At 38.7% G+C, this 18826-nt stretch overlaps 1 protein-coding gene across 1 annotated transcript in view; it reads left to right on the plus strand.

Moving 5' to 3' along the window:
* The window catches only part of RSPO2 (R-spondin 2), a 186752-nt gene that overhangs the window by 113379 nt on the left and 54547 nt on the right, over window positions 1–18826 (plus strand). Inside the window, exons 4-5 of the mRNA XM_060393483.1 lie at window positions 9383–9526; window positions 11543–11731. Of these exons, the coding sequence (XP_060249466.1) occupies window positions 9383–9526; window positions 11543–11731 (333 nt within the window). The remainder of the gene's footprint in view (window positions 1–9382; window positions 9527–11542; window positions 11732–18826) is intronic.

Here is an 18826-nt window from a genome sequence, read left to right on the forward strand (position 1 = left end):
CAAGAGTACTGGAGTGGGGTGCCATTGCCTTCTCCGATATGAATGTATAGGATATATAATTAAAATATATACACATATACCCATACACACAGTATCCTGATACCTTATTTGAGCTTCCTTCCACATGACATCTTAGACTATCCTTGGCAAGTTTTTACACTTATAATAGTTCACATTCTTTTCTTAGATATTATGCTGAGACCTTTGCCTCTGTTAAAACTCTGACTCTTCTCAACTCTGAGATAGGGCCTGATGTTACCTCCTTTTTAAAGGTGAGGATACTGAGCCAAAGAGAGCTTTACTGACTTGTTGACAGTCACACAATGGTAAAGGAGCCAAGACTGTAACCTCGGCTCTGCTAACCACTATATTATTTGCAAGAACACTATATTCTCAGCATAGTTCTTATTCTCTGCCTTTGGTGCTTGTTCAAAGTGTCCTCTTCTGCACTTGCCATGGTTGAATTTCAGTTTTAACTCTCCTAAATAATAAAGACACTCTTGACTTAAAACCATTCTGGTGGGCTTTACACAGACTTCTCTCCTGGATCTTCTCTTCATTTAGTGAAATTAATGCTGCGTTTCTGCATCATCATTCAGATAGCGCAGTTCTAAGTATGAAGCACTGAGTGCTGAAACCTCTGAATCTGTCCTTTTTCTCCTTTAGGTTGAACTGTAATGAAGTTTCTGATGAGCTATGTGTAACTAGACCTTACCAGAAAAAATGTAATTTTAGATTTTAAGTCATAAGTTTTCATCAGCCCCTACTCTAATGGGATTACTGCAGTAGCACACATTGCAGAGGAATGACTTGGGTAACATAAAGCTGAAAAACTTTATTTAGGGATATTTATAAACCATTGCATGTTTTGAGAAGGAATGTTAAACAGCAGTATTTGAAGTTGTTAGAGAAGCCTAAAAATATTTAAACAATTTTAAGAAACCTCATGTGAAGTTGCACAGTCTGGTACTTTCCATGTGAAACAACTGCTTACAGTCTAATTTCAAATGTCTTTTGGAACAACCTGTTCCTTTAATTTCTGTTCAAAGTTGAGCATACGCTGAGCCGAGAAGCTTCTAGTTTTCCAGGGGTTGACTTGCTGTTCTTTGATCCTTGCAAGGGCAACCTGAAGACTGCCCTTACCCCCCGTGCCCTGTTTCTGCGTGGGGTGTGTCTGCCAGGTTCTGAATGGAGGTGCCAACACTGAAGGATGATTAGAGAACCATACGCAATCAGATATTCACAACGTACTGAGGAGCCTGAGGCCCACAGCCCTGCTGACCAAGAAATAAGACTCCTCAGTGTGTGTCTGAGGTCCTCTCTACCTCACCGATTCCTTCCTTTCTCCAATAATTGATTGAAACCTATAGAAATTCGAATTACATTTCCACAGTTGAGTTAAGCAAAGGTTGATTTTTTATTTAAGGTTTTCATTTTTCTATTTATATTATTAGCCACACAGTGATATTCAAATAAGAGATGGTTGTTGTCATCTAGGTTTTGCTGGGGAGATAATAAAACCCTCTCGCTGTGTCAAGGCCTTGAGTCATGAGGCACCAAAGGAAGAGGAGAGGGATGAGGGGGATCACCTTCTCGTCCACCCCATTTGTTGGTTCTGTTGATTCATTGTAACTCCTTTTTCCGTGGCTGTTAGCTCTTAGAGTATGAGCCTCTCAGTGGTTTTTCCTTACCTCCACTCTCTTCCTGCTTTCAAGAAGCTTGTATGCATGCATGCTAAGTTGCTTCAGTTGTGTCTGACTTCTCGTGACCCTATGGACCGTAGCCTGCCAGGCTCCTCTGTCCATGGGATTTTCCTGGCAAGAATACTAGAGTGGGTTGCCATGCCCTCCTCCAGGGGATCTTCCTGACCCAGGGACTGAACCTGCATCTCTTATGTCTCCTGCATTGGCAGGTAAGTTCTTTAATTCTAGCACCACCTGGTTAGCTGAAAATAAGCTCTCCCCAGCTCACCCTATATAAACTTTAGCATAGCTACATTGTTTTCTTGTTGCCTGTCTGGGTACCTTTTCTATTAGTAGACAGAAGATCCTGAAGTGCAGGAACTTTGCTTTTTTTATCTATGCCTCTAGGTTGCAAAGAGTTGGACACAACTGAAGCAATTTAGCACACGTACACTAGCTACCATCCTGATATCTGGCCCTTATCTGTTGAAGTGAGGGAATAAAACAGCCATGCTCAGTCTATGGGACCTCTTACATCTAGTTAGATAAAGACCTAATCTTGAACTTCATTTTTCTTCATTTGTTATTCAAACACTTAAAACCACTCAAACTAGAGATAGTTTACAATTTACCTCCTTTTTTGAAACTAAACAAACTAAGAGGTGAAATTCCCCACCCACATTCATCTAAACTCAAGTAACTCCCTCCATCTAACCTGCAGTTCGTTCTTGCCTCAGGGACCATCACACACCATGGGAACCATCTCCAGTATGTTTTATAGATGGGGTTGCCCTCTTTGGATTCTTCTCTCCCCTCTGTCTCACACCTGCTCAGCACAGGTTCCAACTTCCATAGTTCCTATGACCTGCCACACTTCCATATTTACATTCTCATTATAATAGTTTTCAGATGTTGGACTATTTGTTCCTCCAATATGATCTGTAGTCTTTTACTAGCAACCATAGTTTTTCTTTCTATATTAAAGATATTTACAGTGCATGTGCAAGCCATCTCATATTAAACATTCAAATGAGTTTTTAAATATAAAGGAATTGAGTTTTTAAATGGCATTCTCTTGGCAAGCTCTAAAACTCAACCATGTGTCCGGCACTGTGTTAGAAACACAGATTGAAAAAAAAAAAATCAAGTTTGTAATAGCAGAAGAGAAATGGATCTTTCTTCTCTGCCTCTAATGTACCCAGCACATGCTTCTAATATCTCTAAAGTTATGTTGCAATGCCCTGAAAGTGCCACATGGCCCCTTCTCTTTAGCTTTTGCACCTTCAGGACAGGGAACGAGTATTATAATTTTATGTTCTCATAAAATGGCACAATACCTGGCACATACTGCCATTTTTTGAGAATGTTTGAACTGAACTAGAGTATAATTTGAGAACTGTTACAATGGAGCCAGTATGGATCCTGTGGGAGGACAGAAGGGATACCAGGGCTATTTTTCTGTTTCTTGGCTGGAGCAAGCCTCCCTTGCCAAATGACAGCCCTATCAGTTAGCATTTGGACACAGTTTTACTTGGACAGTATTTTACTTAAACTGAAACTGGCAGTCCTCATTCAGGGGATTACATTTTTGAGGAGGCATTGTAATTTATAAACATGTACATTGGATAAAGCAGGGTCTTGTATTTCTGAACAGGGACTTGAAGCCCAGATTTTTATAGACAAGACCTATGTTTAGTCAAGTTTGATAAACCTATTTTCTTAGGCAGTATGAAGTTTTATAAAGCTTACCAGTGTACTGAATGATCCCACTGGTATTTTGAAACTCACTTGTTTATAAAATGGACATAGATTTTCCTGATGTTTTAATACAGTGGCTATTTCTGGGGAGTAGACATGGTGTGTCATTCAGGTAAGAAAGAGTATTTCTGTATTTTCTGTAAAAGCTTCTGTATTGTTTTGAATTTTTATTTGTAATGAGGATGTTTTACTTTTATATACAAATATACCTTTGTATAAAAATGAGTTAATAGAGTTGATGTGAATATTAGTTGATTAAAGCTTAAGAATTTTGGGGACAGGCTTCTGGCTGGAGGGGAAAGGACAGATCTATGAGGCTGCACAAATGGTGGTTTTCTAGAATTCTCTTCAGTTTCAAGAGAAGTGGCTGAATTGGGCAAAGGGTTGTGGTTGGACCTGAAGCCAGGGAGCAAAGGCTTTCAGGGGCTGAAGTCTGTCAGGAAGCATACTGGCAGGTAGGTGGTTTTATGCAGTTGTTAGCTTTAAAAAAACTTTTAATTCCAAGGTGTTCATGATTAAATTACTTGTGTCAGTTCAGGTTGCTCAGTGTGTAGGTGGCCTGCTTTGGTTTTATGTTATGGCAATGAGGGACTGAGAACAGGAAGGTATGAAGGTCAGAGGAGCTTTGGATCACATTACAACTTCAGTTCAGTTCAGCTCAGTCATGTCTGACTCTTTGCAACCCCATGGACTGCAGCATGCCAGGCTTCCATACCATCACCAACTCCTAGAGCTAACTCAAACTCATATCCATTGAGTCGATGATGCCATCCAAACATCTCATCCTCTGTTGTCCCCTTCTCCTTCCTCCCGCCTTCAATCCTTCCCAGCAACAGAGTCTTTTCAAGTGAGTCAGTTCTTCACATCAGGAGGCCAAAGTATTGGAGTTTTAGCTTCAGCATCAGTCCTTCCAATGAGCACTCAGGACTGATCTCCTTTAGGATGGACTGTTTGGATCTCCTTGCAGTCCAAGGGACTCTCAAGAGTCTTCTTCAACACCACAGTTCAAAAGCATCAATTCTTTGGCGCTCAGCTTTGTTTATGGTCCAACTCTCACATCCATATATGACTACTGGAAAAACCATAGCTTTGACTAGATGGACCTTTGTTGGTAAAGTAATGTCTCTGCTTTTTTATATGCTGCCTAGGTTGGTCATAACTTTTCTTCCAAGGAATAAGCATCTGTTAATTTCATGGCTGCAGTCACCATTTGCGGTGATTTTGGAGCCCCCCAAGTCTGTCACTGTTTCCACTGTTTCCTATCTATTTACCATGAAGTGATGGGACCAGATGCCTTGATCTTAGTATTCTGAATGTTGAGTTTTAAGCCAACTTTTTCACTCTCCTCTTTCACTTTCATCAAGAGGCTGTTTAGTTCTTTGCTTTCGGCCATAAGGGTGGTGTCATCTGCTTATCTGAGGTTATTGATGTTTCTCTTGGCAATCTTGATTCCAGCTTGTGCTTCTTCCAGCCCAGCATTTCTCATGATGTACTCTGCATATAAGTTAAATGAGCAGGGTGACAATATACAGCCTTGATGTACTCCTTTCCCGATTTGGAACCATTACAACTTGGCACCATTCAAAAGTGAAAAGTGAAAGTGTTAGTTATTCAGTCATGCCCAGCTCTTTGTTTCCTCATGGACTGCAGCCTGCCAAGGTCCTCTGTCCACAGAATTCTCCAGGCAAGGATACTGGAGTAGGTAACTATTTCCTTCTCCACAGGATTTCCCCTACCCAGGAACTGAACCCAATCTGCTACATTGCAGGAAGATTATGCAACATCTTAGCCACCAGGGAAGCCTGTAGTTATAGCAAAGGCTGTTACTGGATTCATGCTTAGTCCCTCGGTCATGTGCAACTTTTTGCAACTCATGGACTGTAGCCTGCCAGGCTCCTCTGTCCATGGGATTCTCCAGGCAAGCATGCTGGAATCGGTTGCCATTCCCTTCTCCAGGGGATCTTCTGGACCTACGAACTGAGCCTGTATCTCCCTCATTGCAGGTGGATTCTTTCAGTTCAGTTCACTCACTCAGTCATGTCCAATTCTTTGCGACCCCATGAATCACAGCATGCCAGGCCTTCCTGTCCATCACCAACTTCCGGAGTTCACTCAGACTCACGTCCATCGAGTCGGTGATGCCATCCAGCCATCTCACCCTCTGTCGTCCCCTTCTCCTCCTGCCCCCAATCCTTCCTAGCATCAGGGTCTTTTCCAATGAGTCAACTCTTCGCATGAGGTGGCCAAAGTACTGGAGTTTCAGCTTCAGCATCAGTCCTTCCAATGAACACCCAGGACTGATCTCCTTTAGGATGGACTGGTTGGATCTCCTTGCAGTCCAAGGGACTCTCAACAGTCTTCTCCAACACCACAGTTCAAAAGTCAATTCTTCAGCACTCATTTTTCTTCACAGTCCAATTCTCACATCCAAACATGACCATTGGAAAAACCATAGCCTTGACTAGATGGACCTTTGTTGGCAAAGTAATATCTCTGCTTTTTAATATGCTAGCTAGGTTGGTCATAACTTTCTTCCAAGGAGTAAGCGTCTTTTAATTTCATGGCTGTAATCACCATCTGCAGTGATTTTGGAGCCCCCCCCCCACACACACACACAAAATAAAGTCTGACACTGTTTCCACTGTTTTCTCATCTATTTGCCATGAAGTGATGGGACCAGATGCCATGATCTTCATTTTCTGAATGTTGAGCTTTAAGCCAACTTTTTCACTCTCCTCTTTCACTTTCATGAAGAGGCTTTTTACTTCCTCTTCACTTTCTGCCATAAGGGTGGATTCTTTACCACCAATCAAGTGTATTATTTAAATGCTTCAATGAATAAACAATGTTTAGCTATTTTCGTAATGATTTGGAAAGCACCACTGAACATGTGAAAACAAAGGACACTGGCAAGAGATGGTCAAATGATTATTTGGAAGGCTAAGGCAGGTTTACCATTATCATATACAAGACCCTTTCCTGATTGTTGTTACTGTTACCTGTAGGTCCCTGTCATATATAGCTGCCCTCGTGGCTCAGATGCTAAAAGCATCTGTCTGCAATGCAGGAGGCCCGGGTTTGATCCCTGGGTGGGAAAGATCCTCTTTAGAAGGAAATGGCACCCCAGTACTCTTGCCTGGAAAATTCCATGGATGGAGGAGCCTGGTGGGCTATAGTCCATGGGGACGCAGAGAGTCAGACATGACTGAACGACTTCACTTTCACTTTATAAGGGGTATAATTTCATGCTCCCAAATCTGAAAAAAATAATTGGCATAGGATAGTATTTTTTTATTCAGTCTTGCCTGGTAAAAAATCAAAAGAATTTCATTTGGAATGTTAATATAGTGGTATTTTCTGTATATTTAAGTAGGTCACAAGTATGTATTGAAAAATCACTTTTGTTTTACTTTTAGTACATAAATATATTACAATTAAAAGATTCATAGCTCAGAAATATAACTTTTAACATTTCAAAATTCCACATTCCCATTCCCAAATTAACTTCTCTAGGCTACTCCATACAGACACACACACACTCATGCCGTGGTTTTATTGCATCGTATTCTATATACCCTGCACTTGCCTTTTTCATTTAATGATGTGGCTTAGAGCTTATTCTCAGTCATTGCTTATAATTCACCTTGTGCTTTTTCATGGTTTAAGTGTTTTACAATTTGAATGCATCTATATTTTATTGTACTTAAATTTGAGAACAAATAATTAAACTTTCTTTTAGCCAGATTTACACCTGGAAAAGGGACTTTAGAGAGAATGTGGAATTTCTGGAATACCTATCATTCTATGCACTGGTATTAGGAGCATGGAATGAAATGAGGAAAGGGACCTACAGGTAACAGTAATGATCAGGAAAGGATCTTGTAAAATTATTTCCAAATGCATACTGTTATAACTTTTTGGCCACAAGGCTTGTTGGTGCAGACCAGGTTAAAATCAGCTCTTATAGATAAAAAGCTGATTTATGACGTGTACAGTCTTCTCTTTTTAAAAATATAATGCGTTGTTCTCTTCACCCTTTAGTTCTCTTTTATACTTTGGAATGTTTATCATTACTTCTTGGAAAATAATACTGCTAACAAAAAAGGCGGCTTGCTTAAAAAAAAAAATGTAGCAAGAAAGCCAACAATTTGTGGACAGGATGGTCATATATTTTGACCATGGTTAAGAAGCTACTGACCAGCAATAGGTCACTGTTCTATTAAAATATAGGTTACAGCATTTAAGACTACAGATGAACATTTTATAGGGTGATAAATTGTTCTTCTATGCCCACCATCCTCCCCTAAAAGAGCAATAGTATAATTTGACTATGGACTTTCACCCACACATAGTTGGTTTTCCAATTGTAAATTTGGGTAACATTTTAGAAGTTGAATTAGCTGGTTCAGGGTGGTCATTTAATACATAAAGTCCCGTTTAGACTCAAAATTAAAAGGTGATGAGTTGCCACTGTCTTTTTATAAGTCTAGAAACTGTCATTATTTATATTGTAATTAACAGAAGCTTTTTTTAGTGTTTATAGTCCACATTTTGGCTTTGTCTTCTTAATTTTTAAAATTTTGGAATTCAGTGATTTCATGTTTTGGTTACATTTTTTATTCAATTATATCTTTGGTTGCAGAAACTAGATTTGAAAGCTTTTCTGAATCATTAAATCACCAAATACAGTTACTCAGAGGCTTGTTAAATGAGTAAAAGTGTTGCCAGGGAGTTTTCATAGAGCTTTATGTGCTGTTAATTGCCAGCAATTAAATCTGTTACAAGTAATAATGTACTGTAATCTGTTGAAAACCTCACCTTTCAATTAACCAGTTCTCCAACCTTTCCTTCCTTCTCCTTGAAGAGTAGTTTAGAGTCTATTTATTTTCACCTATACATGCCAATTACCTCTGGCCCAGATGTTACTGGCATACCAGGGAATCTGATCTTGAGTACAAGTCTAAATTATTGCTTCTTTTTATACCTTGTTGTAATGTGAATGGTTTGATGGAAAAATATATGTTTCTAATCCACTGGTGCAGACCACCAATTATAAGCTAGTCAATTTACATGTGTTATTTCAAATCCTCACAACAGCCTTACAAAGTTAGTGACACCCCTGTTTTATACAGAGGAAATAGAGACTCAGAGAGGCCTGTATAAATAGCTGTTCAAAGTCAAGAACTGGGAAGGTCAGAGCTGGGAGTCAAGGTCACAACCATACCTGGCAGACGTGAAAGCACTTCTCTTTCATCAACTGTTTCCAACGAAATGCAGTTAATGTGTTATAGAGAATAGATTTAGAAGGCAGTCTGTGTAGGGACTCTCAGCACCAACTCAGCCACTACCAACTTCTTGACTTAGTCTCAGGCTTCTTATTTGCAAAATAGGGGTACTACCACTCACCCTGATGGATTGTCGTGAAGTGAAAATGTATGGCACATTGTGGGTCTTCCAAAAAATGACCTAAAGTCCCCCTCCTGGTTGACGCTCGCTGATGAAAGCAAATGCATTACAAAATTTTAATTTACTGTCTTGGAACAGAAGAGACTGATTAGATAGTTTCCATTGCATTTTTCATAGTACGTCTTTGGAAGAGCAGAACAGACTACAATCCCAGCAGCAATGTCATTTGTAGTGGGGATATTTTTCTTTTTAACCTTCATTTTAATCCCATTTAGAGTTGCAAAAATTTCTGAAGGGTCTCATGCTGCCTAGGGCCCCAGGCTGCAATTTTGTCTCAGCTTATTGATGTGGTGAGCTGTTGGAAGAGGTAGGAGTGATGTAGAAGGAGATGGCATCAGGAAACTAATGAGCTAAACACATATTTCTCTGACCACTAGAATTCCAATTGAGCTAACTGGTGAGTTTATGAAAGTTTTACTTGCAAAACCAGTAAATTGTTTGACTGAAATTTTCTTTCTCTTTAAAATTGTTTTTAGGATGCAGAATAGAAAACTGTGATTCTTGCTTTAGCAAAGACTTTTGTACCAAGTGCAAAGTAGGCTTTTATTTGCATAGAGGCCGTTGCTTTGAGGAATGTCCAGATGGTTTTGCACCATTAGATGAAACCATGGAATGTGTGGGTGAGTAGTGTTTCATGTAACTTTCAAATTTCCACTTTTATTTTAACACCTGTTTCTTGGGGGAAAAAAATGCATGCTGGATGTATTCATCCTAAAAACGAATTGGTTCTCATGTTATTAATTAGAACCGAAAATTATTGAAGTTGTATGTTATTGAGTTCTTTAGTCATTCTGCCATTGGGTAGTATCATAAATTATATTTTGCTACAAAATTTGCTGATAGAACATTAGGTTGAACTACTGAAATGCTGAGAATAATGTTTTTATGATCTATGGAATATATCCATTTCTTAACTATCTTATTAGTAACTGTTAGAGAAGAACATTTTGTTTAGAAGAAACTGTTTAAGCAGCGTCATGTGGTTAGTCTATCATTTTCATTATGTGTATTAATTTCGTATCTTCTTGCTTAGCCACACATTTGTATAAAAAAATCAATTAGGAAGAGATTTTTTTTTTGTGCCACATATACTTTGTTGATGATTGACTGCATGTTGCAAAGTGCATTAAGACAATTTTACTAAACTTAGGTATGTAGAATGCATAATTTAATCTGCACATATATGCTGTTTGTAAATAATAATTAGGAATACATATTTTTACCAATTTTTGGGGGGGTTGTGTTTAAAAAACCTTTTGGCATTTTTTAATGCCACTGATTAAAATGTAAAGCTCTGTCAGTACCTACATTTTGATAAATGGCCGAATCTAATCAAGTGTAATGGAATTTTCACCACCCCCACCATGCCGGAATTTTATTTGCCATGTTTTATATCTGAAATGGTGTACAACAGAGCAATGTATTATGAATGAGACTTTCCATCTTTTTAAAATGGAGACTTCAGTTGAGAACTTCTTTCCTGCATAAATACCAAAGTAGTCTGTAACTATATTTGAAAGCTTGCAGAGAACACATTTAAATGAGAGACTTTTGGAGAAATGTGTGCTTATGTTCCTATATATGTGTGAATTAATACGTGCATATAAGCAACACTCTATTGAGAAATATAGAAAAGTCACCAAAAGAGCACATTCAAAATGTTGGATTTGTTTTTGAGAGGTGAGACCCAAATCAATTACAGAAGTCCAGAGGAAGTTCTTAGAAAACTTTTAAGCATTAACATATTAACAGTAGTCCTAACAAATTAACAGCAGTCCTATGCATTCCCCTGGATAAAAATCTTAAATAGCTTTGAAAAACCTAAGAGTCACCATGACGCCTTATGAGATCTGGATGAAGAAATATTCACTGTGTGTGGATTCTGTGCCTGAGTCCTCCTCTGCTATCACACTAGGGGCTTTTAATGGTAAATTTGATGAGGGTAACTCTGTATATTTTTGTTCTTTTTATCCCAGGGGAGTTGCAGAGTAGCCTACTTTTTCATTATATGAAGTTAAAAAAGAATGCTAAAAGTTTTTACATACCTGGGAAAACATACATTTTCAAATATCTGATATTTGTTTACTTTTTAAACTATAGCATCAATTTAGGGAATAAATACCTACTGTGGTTTTCAGACACCTATTAAAGGAAATGAGATAATCAGAAAATGCAAAAACACTCCGTATCCTTTTCATGAAGTATTAATATTTACTTCTAACTAAAACTAACACACTTGTGAAATTCAGTGGGGGCATGGAGAATTTACCTGTAAAATTTTGTCTCCTCTTCATGGTATGAAAACAGTATATTTTACTGTAGGTTTTAGCTGTTGAATCTTTTAAAGATAATATACTCAATGTCTTTAGAATGGACCAGTTAGCATCTCATCAAAAAAGGAACCAGGACAAAAAGAAAGTAATAGTTCTTAAATTTCTTAAGTGGCAGTTTTTTACTACTACTTGTAACTCCATAATGCCAAAATTTCCCAAAAGGTGTATATAGGTCTTGTGGGCTGTACAGCTTAATTTTTGGTATCTGAAAGTGAAGGAGTAGAGAAATACTGCTATATAAATTTTGTAACAATGGAGAAATGTATACCAAATTGTTATCTGTGTTTGTTTTTTCTCTATTAGAAGGATGTGAGGTTGGCCACTGGAGTGAATGGGGAACTTGTAGCAGAAATAATCGCACATGTGGATTTAAGTGGGGTCTGGAAACCAGAACACGGCAAATTGTTAAAAAGCCAGCAAAAGACACGATACCATGTCCAACCATTGCTGAATCCAGGAGATGTAAGATGGCCATGAGGCATTGTCCAGGAGGTGAGTTCAGATAATCCCTATTGTGGACTATGTGCTTTCTGGATTTTCCTCCTCCCTAACCACCCTTGCTCCCAATAAAGAATATTTATCCAAGAAGGAAACCTGATAATAACATTGGCAAGAGGGTAAAATTCCACATCGAACTTCCTTAGAGACAAATGCTTAAATTGTGAAGAATATAAAACGACTGTTTAATTTCATGATACCTTGAAAGTAATTTGGAAGACAACTTTACAAATCAACTTTTAAAACGAGATTTCTAAAAGTGTGTGTATGTGTGTGTCAGTGTTTTTCTTTTTCTTTTTTTCACTAATGTACCATAAAAGCCAGTTCTTATGAAATCAGGCCTTTGCAGATGTTGCTCTAAGAGAAGCAGCCAACTTTCAGTTGAGAAGAGTTTAGATTAGAAAAGTTTATGGAATCCGTAAAATCATCTGTATCACTACTAGTTGAAGATGACAACTTAAAATAAACTTGCCCAAACACTGGGAGGAATAAACATTGTCTTAATGTTGCCACAATTAGCCGGTTCTCTGTTTTGATAATAATTTGTGGAAAACAGCTACTAGTATGTGTATGTTTATTTGTGTCTTTGTAGTAATTGTGCTGATTTGCAGTAATTATTCTGTAATAACAGGATTAGGCCCACTTATAAATTGGGAGAAGTGTACATAGCTCAGGTGCTGGCTGGAGCCGAGTCAGTATGTTGAAATGCAGTTCTTAGCGCTGATGCTGTGCTTCTGAAAGCATAATCTCTTGTTACTGTTTATTTTATCACTAGCGGATGCCACATTGCCAAAAATGAAGTTAGGATTTTTCTAGTGCACAAAATAGAAGAGCAAAAAAAGAAAGTTGCATGTAGAAAATTGCCCTATGAAACAATCAAAACTTTCGTTTGCCTTCATTCTTGCTGTTGGGGCATAGCTTTCAGCTTTGTGGCTGTAGCCCAGAGAAGAATATGTATCTGCTTAGAATGGATTTATATCCATATTCTGCTGCCTCATAGAGAATGTCTGTGATCCGTGGAGGAAGACAAAAGTTTTAAGACTTGAAGACTCCAGTCGGCCTTTTGAGAACTATTAGATCCAGATTCAGAAGCTACTATTAGGAAGGCAGCTTTTCCTCTTGAATTAGTTTTGCTTTTCCTTGCTGAGTCTTTGAAACAAAGTTTTTTTGGGTCTGCTTTGCACTAACAAGGATGGTTTTGTTCAGTTAAACTGGGTATTTTTCAGTCAAAATATAAGAAAATATTTTCTTACAAAACTAATAAGCCACTTCTTGGATAGCTGAGAGCATTTAACCTCAACCTTATGCCTAAAAACAAACCCGATGTATTCAGGTATTGGGAATAAAGGCTTTCTTTGTTGTATATTGTTTATATAACTACCCCCCACTCCTCTTCCAGCAACATGGTCCCCCAATTGTGGTTTACGTTAATAGCAAAAATTAACCTGAAAATGCTCCTATAACAAACATGCTTATGTGTAACAAGAACCAGAATGCCCCCCTCCCCTCAGAAACTATTTTGACTTAGCCCTGGTCTTGCTGAGAATTTTGTAGATAACAGCTAGATTTTTAACCTATAATGCTTATTGCATTTTTTATGCTTCCAAAAGCAATGTACTGTCTTAAGAGATATAACCTGACACTGTCAGCAATTAAAATCATGTCAAAACAAAAGTTTATGTATCATCTGTTAATATTTTCTTTGACAAGTGAACCAGTAATGAACTCTTACTTAATTCACATTTAGGTTTTGCCAAATATTATTTATTAGGATAGACATTTGCAGAGATAAGCTATTGCTCTAGTCCCTGTATCAACATATTCAACTTAATAAATTAAAATTTTAAGTAACCTTTAAAGTTATTAGGTTTAAAAGTTATACTGGAATTTGTTTTCTGCTTTATAAAAAAAGGAACTAACATAAAATTGATAGAAATGAAAAATGACTGTAATAAAATAACTTCTATTTACAAATGAAGGAAACAAAAACTAGAAAATTAATTTTGGAACTTGAGCACCAATTGATAAAAATTGGCATAACTTTCAGTGGAGTATCCCACCTTGCCTCAGGTGAGAGAGGAAAAGGTTCCTTTCTTCTGTAGGTCACGGTGATTAATGGAAGAATGGAGAAGAAAACCACTTTATCCCATTTTACATCTTGACTTGATTTCAGTGATCTGCTTTGACAAACCATGCAAAAATGTAAGTCGTAATCAGGTTGGGAATACAGGCATTTTTCAGATCTTTTCAACATATGTATGGATTTTCCTCCTGTTGGAGCCAGTCTTAACCTGATTGCACACAAACGCAGCCTTAACCTCCTTCACACTAGAGCACAGACACATTAAAATCAGCTGCTTTTCATTACTGGAAGGCATAAGTTAGAGGTCAGCGAAATGGAGTAGTCCTAAGTAAATATATAAGATATTACACTAAAAACTATTACAAATGAAACAATAAATGGCTGTAAGATTTAAAAACAACAATGTAATACTTTAGCCTATTTCTCTTAACTATCAATGCTTATTTGCTCGAAAACAATGAAAGGATATTTGAAGATATCTTAAGTCATGGACTGACATATGACATGAAGTAAGCGTCCATTTGCAAACTTTTCTTGATCAGTTATCTTCTCCTTCATTTCTGATGATGTAATCTGTAGAGTTCCTTGCACTCCTCTGACATTCCTTCTTCAGGATTCTGATCTGGTGATCGGACGATCTGGGTCTCTGCACCCTATCAGCTCATTAATTCTATGAGCCTTGGCAATTCACTTAACCTCTCCTGGCCTCTATTTCCTATTTTAAAGTGAGGGTATTGGGGTAGGCAATCTTGAAGATCCAGTCCAGTTCTAAAATCCAATGATTCTAAGACTAATTGCCAAAAATAACATGAATATATTTTGTGGTTGTCATGTGAAGGGTGAGGAAGAGAATCGTAAGCCCAGGAAGATTGTTTTATGACCAAGAACTGAACACTTTTCCAGTAGCTACAACTGTGCATTCGCGCAGCCTTTTCCATCTGGTAGTTCACACTCTTCCTCTCGCCTCCTTCCTTTTCAAAGACTCTCAAAGACTGAGCAAGATTCTTGTAAAATCTTCAAATGACTTATAGTTTAGTTAGTGGGAGATACGGAGAAAGAGAGCAGGAGGAGGGGGGATCATAAAAAGATAATGGGAAAAAGGGAAAGGATGACAATGAGTTAGAGGGAAAAAATTGAACAATGAGTATAGGAAGCAAGGGATAAAAGAACAGACTACTAAAAATGAAGACTTGGCCCCTAGCAGATGTAACTGTCTTCATTTCTCCCCCTCCCACCCTGAGCTCACTAACAGAATTCATCATGTTGGGACCAAGTTATCCTATTCATATATAACCTGCATCTTTAAATGGAATAAATTTAAATTCTGAACTATGTTGTATTATTAGGCAATATATTAATAGAAAAATATGAATATGCTATTATATTTAAGTGACAAATGGAAGAACAAAATCATGGCTGCTCAGCTGCAAAGTTGGGAGACATTCATGTATGGTGGGGGGAAATGTCATTTGGAGGGGACAGTAGTTTTTCACAGGATTGACCAATGCCACCTCAACCTAAAATAGTCTGTCCTCTCTGTAAAGTCCCATGACAACTAACTTCAGTTTATTCATCAGGTGTTTATTGAGCAGTGCTGTGTACAAATCATTGGTACACAGTTCTAACAGTGTTTTTCCTAGTGGATATCATGGCATTAGAGAAGTGGACGAGTGCTTTATTTCATGTGGAGGTGGGAGTCATGTGAAGAAAAGCAAAGCAGGGTAAGGAGCAAGTGAAAGATTGGATTGGGGGTGTATTACGTCAGGTGTTCATGGAAATTGAGGGAGTAACATTTGATCACAAATCCGAATGAAGGAGATCTTTTGAAGACCTAAGGGAAATTTTCTTCTTCTTCTTTTTTTTTTTAAAGCTCTTGACTCAATGGCTATGTTTTTTGAACATCATTGATTCTCCCATTACCTATTAGAGAAGAGCAAGGGACTGAGATCTAGGATTCTTTTCCTGGGCCCCAGAGATGTAGCAAGTTATTAATGGTAAAGCCAAGAGTGGGAAGCTCGTGTTTACTTGTACCTTTTCCTTGTTCCTTATTATAAAATGCAAAGATAAACCCATAGTTGTCTAACACCAAAGTAGCTGACTTTAAACTATTTCTCCCTCCACCTCAATGCATCATTTTATTTTTGTTTTACTAAATGTTTCTTAAAAACATGACACTCTGCCATCACTATCGTCTCCCAACATCTTCCGGCTTGAGATGGCTAGTGAAGCATACCTCAAAGGTCATTTTATAAATGCGAAGTGTTGAGTCACTGGCTTTGCCGTTCCTACCTTACAGGAGAAGGCCGTCTTCTTCCGTGATTTTAGTATCATTGGCCCTCCGTTTGTTGGGGGGGAAAGTGCGAGTGCAAGATTGTTCTTTGCATCCTTAGTCTTTCAAGGTCACCCTCCCATTGAGGCTGTCCCCACGGAACCATGCCGAGCACTCTGCTCTAACCCTTTGCTCCCTGGCCTAACCAGGAGCCCTGGATCTGAACCCAACCCCACTTCTAGTAGCTCGGTGCCTGGAATGGCTTCTCTCTTTCTGACACATCTAAGCAATCAGATGGTTAAAGTAATTTAGGTAATGCTTGGACAGATGCACAGATGGCCTTCTGTCTTTTTTGCTCATGGCAGCCTCTGCGTACCATACTGCAGCTGTTAGTAACAAATGGAGCAATTCTTTAAGCTCTGCTGCTGCTAAGTCACTTCAGTCATGTCCGACTCTGTACGACCCCAGAGACGGCAGCCCACCAGGCTCCCCTGTCCCTGGGATTCTCCAGGCAAGAACACTGGAGTGGGTTGCCATTTCCTTCTCCAGTGCATGGAAGTGAAAAGTGAAAGTGAAGTCGCTCAGTCGTGTCTGACCCTCAGCGACCCCATGGACTGCAGCCTTCCAGGCTCCTCCGTCCATGGGATTTTCCAACCAAGAGTACTGGAGTGGGGTGCCATTGCCTTCTCCAAGCTTTAAGCCCTAGGTCATATTTTCTCAGGACTGTGCTAAAATTTAAATATAAAAACTGCTACTTCTTAGGATTTCAACTTGAAAATAACTCACTCCTCCTCTTATGTGACATTATTTGACCAGCATCTACTTGGTGATTTTAAGTGGCTTTTAACTTTGTTGTTCTTTAGTCACTAAGTGGTGTCTGACTCTTTTGCAACCCCATGGACGGTAGCCCACCAGGCTCCTCTGTCCATTGGATTTCCCAGGCAAGAACACTGGAGTGAGTTGCCATTTCCTTCTCCAGGGCATCTTCCCACACCAGGGATCAAACCCACATCTCCTGAATTACAGGCAGAGTCTTTACTGCTGAGCCACTGGGGAAGCTCTGGCTTTTAACTTGATAGGATCTAAAAGAAAATACTATTTAGCAAGCTAGAACCAGAATCTCTTGTAAACATCTACTTTTTAAAGGCAATATTAATAAGACCTCTTTAGTTTTTGTTTTCTGTGTATAAACTGACAGCAACATGTGGATTAGGTATTAGATGCTATAACCAAAGATGATTGTAGATTGTGATGGATTAAACCAAGAGCAGGAAATAAGCACATTTTCAGTAGATGGGGTCAAGAAAATATGCTTTAGACATATGTTCTTTATTTCTGTACATTTTGTTTACATTTGAGTTGCAATTTATGTGGTCTGTTTTATACATGCCAACCTCAAAAGTAGTTTGGAGGAGAGAGGATAAGAGAAAAACCTCTTTTCTTTTGAAACTTTCAGAATTGTCAAGAATGTAGATATTGACATTTTTATATGAAGAAGAGAGCATCTAGAAAACAGGAATTCTTTTTGCCCCTTTGTTTGCTAAGCTAAATTGTTTCTTTTAAAATCAGTGATTTGTGCTAGTCGCCTTAAGAAAATTATACTATTTCCAGAGTACTCTGGACACACGGCAGCAAATGGTAATGTTTATTTTGATTATGAGTTGGGGAGGTCACTCATAAGCAGCCACTTCTTAAATGTAAATGTATGCTTATCATATAAAATTGACATTTAACAAAGATTCACCTGCTTCCCAAACATTTCTCTCAGTAAAGTATCTGTAAGTCCTGCTTCATTTGTATTAACAATGAGCCTTCAGGCTGTGTCTTGGGGTGTATCTCCTCTCGCTGCCGTCCCCACCCCCACACACTATCTTCACATTTTTTAAACTTATTTCTGGGAAAGGGTAGGGGATAACCAATGGCACCTGGTTATCCACCTGGTGGTGGGTAGTGGTGGTGGTTTTTATTCTTCCTTGTCTGGGCTCTTTTCTGGGTATGGGGGGCAATGATTTTTTTTTCCTTCAGATTTTTCAGTTCTCACATTTCAGAAGGTAAGGGTCTGAGGAATGGGGGAGCAGAAAAGTGGGGCCTGGTGTGCCGTGCATGGGAGCTCATGCAAAGTCCAGAGAGGGCAAGATGCAGTGCAGCCTTGGACTCAGACACAGAAATTCAGGGGCATGACCAGCGCCCCGCACATGGAGTGAGTGAGGGGATTTAAGACAGCCTCTTCTCCCAGCTGCATTTTGAGCCTGTCCTGGGGCCAGGCTTGCTTGCCCGAGGGGTCAGGGAGCGAGTGAGTGAACCCACACCTCTGTGCCATTCTCTGCAGCTTCCCGTCTGGAATCTCTATGAGCCCCATGTAATTAGAGTCTGGAGCAACATGTACTAGTCTCTTTTATGGGCGCTCGTAAAAAGGATTTCTCAACTACGTATGCCACTGAAGGTCTATGTGTAACAAGGCAAGGATAGGAACGTTTTGGAGGAGGCTTTCTTTTATGAATTCTACCCAGCAGTAAGCTACTCTGATCTTAATGTAAAATATATAAAACAATTTTTACAACACTCTAAAATAAAAACAACTTTAATAGGACACACATGGTGTCAGTGGTAGATTTTCTTTTTTTCCCCTTCTTACAGGAGACTTTTTTTTTTTTTTTCCCTTATGAGATAAGGGAGTCTCAAGTATAAATCCCCTAATGGTTTCTTGGAACAACTTATTTTCCTCAGCAGACACCTC

This window comes from Ovis aries, chromosome 9 (genome assembly GCF_016772045.2).
Source record: "Ovis aries strain OAR_USU_Benz2616 breed Rambouillet chromosome 9, ARS-UI_Ramb_v3.0, whole genome shotgun sequence".
NCBI lineage: Eukaryota > Metazoa > Chordata > Mammalia > Artiodactyla > Bovidae > Ovis > Ovis aries.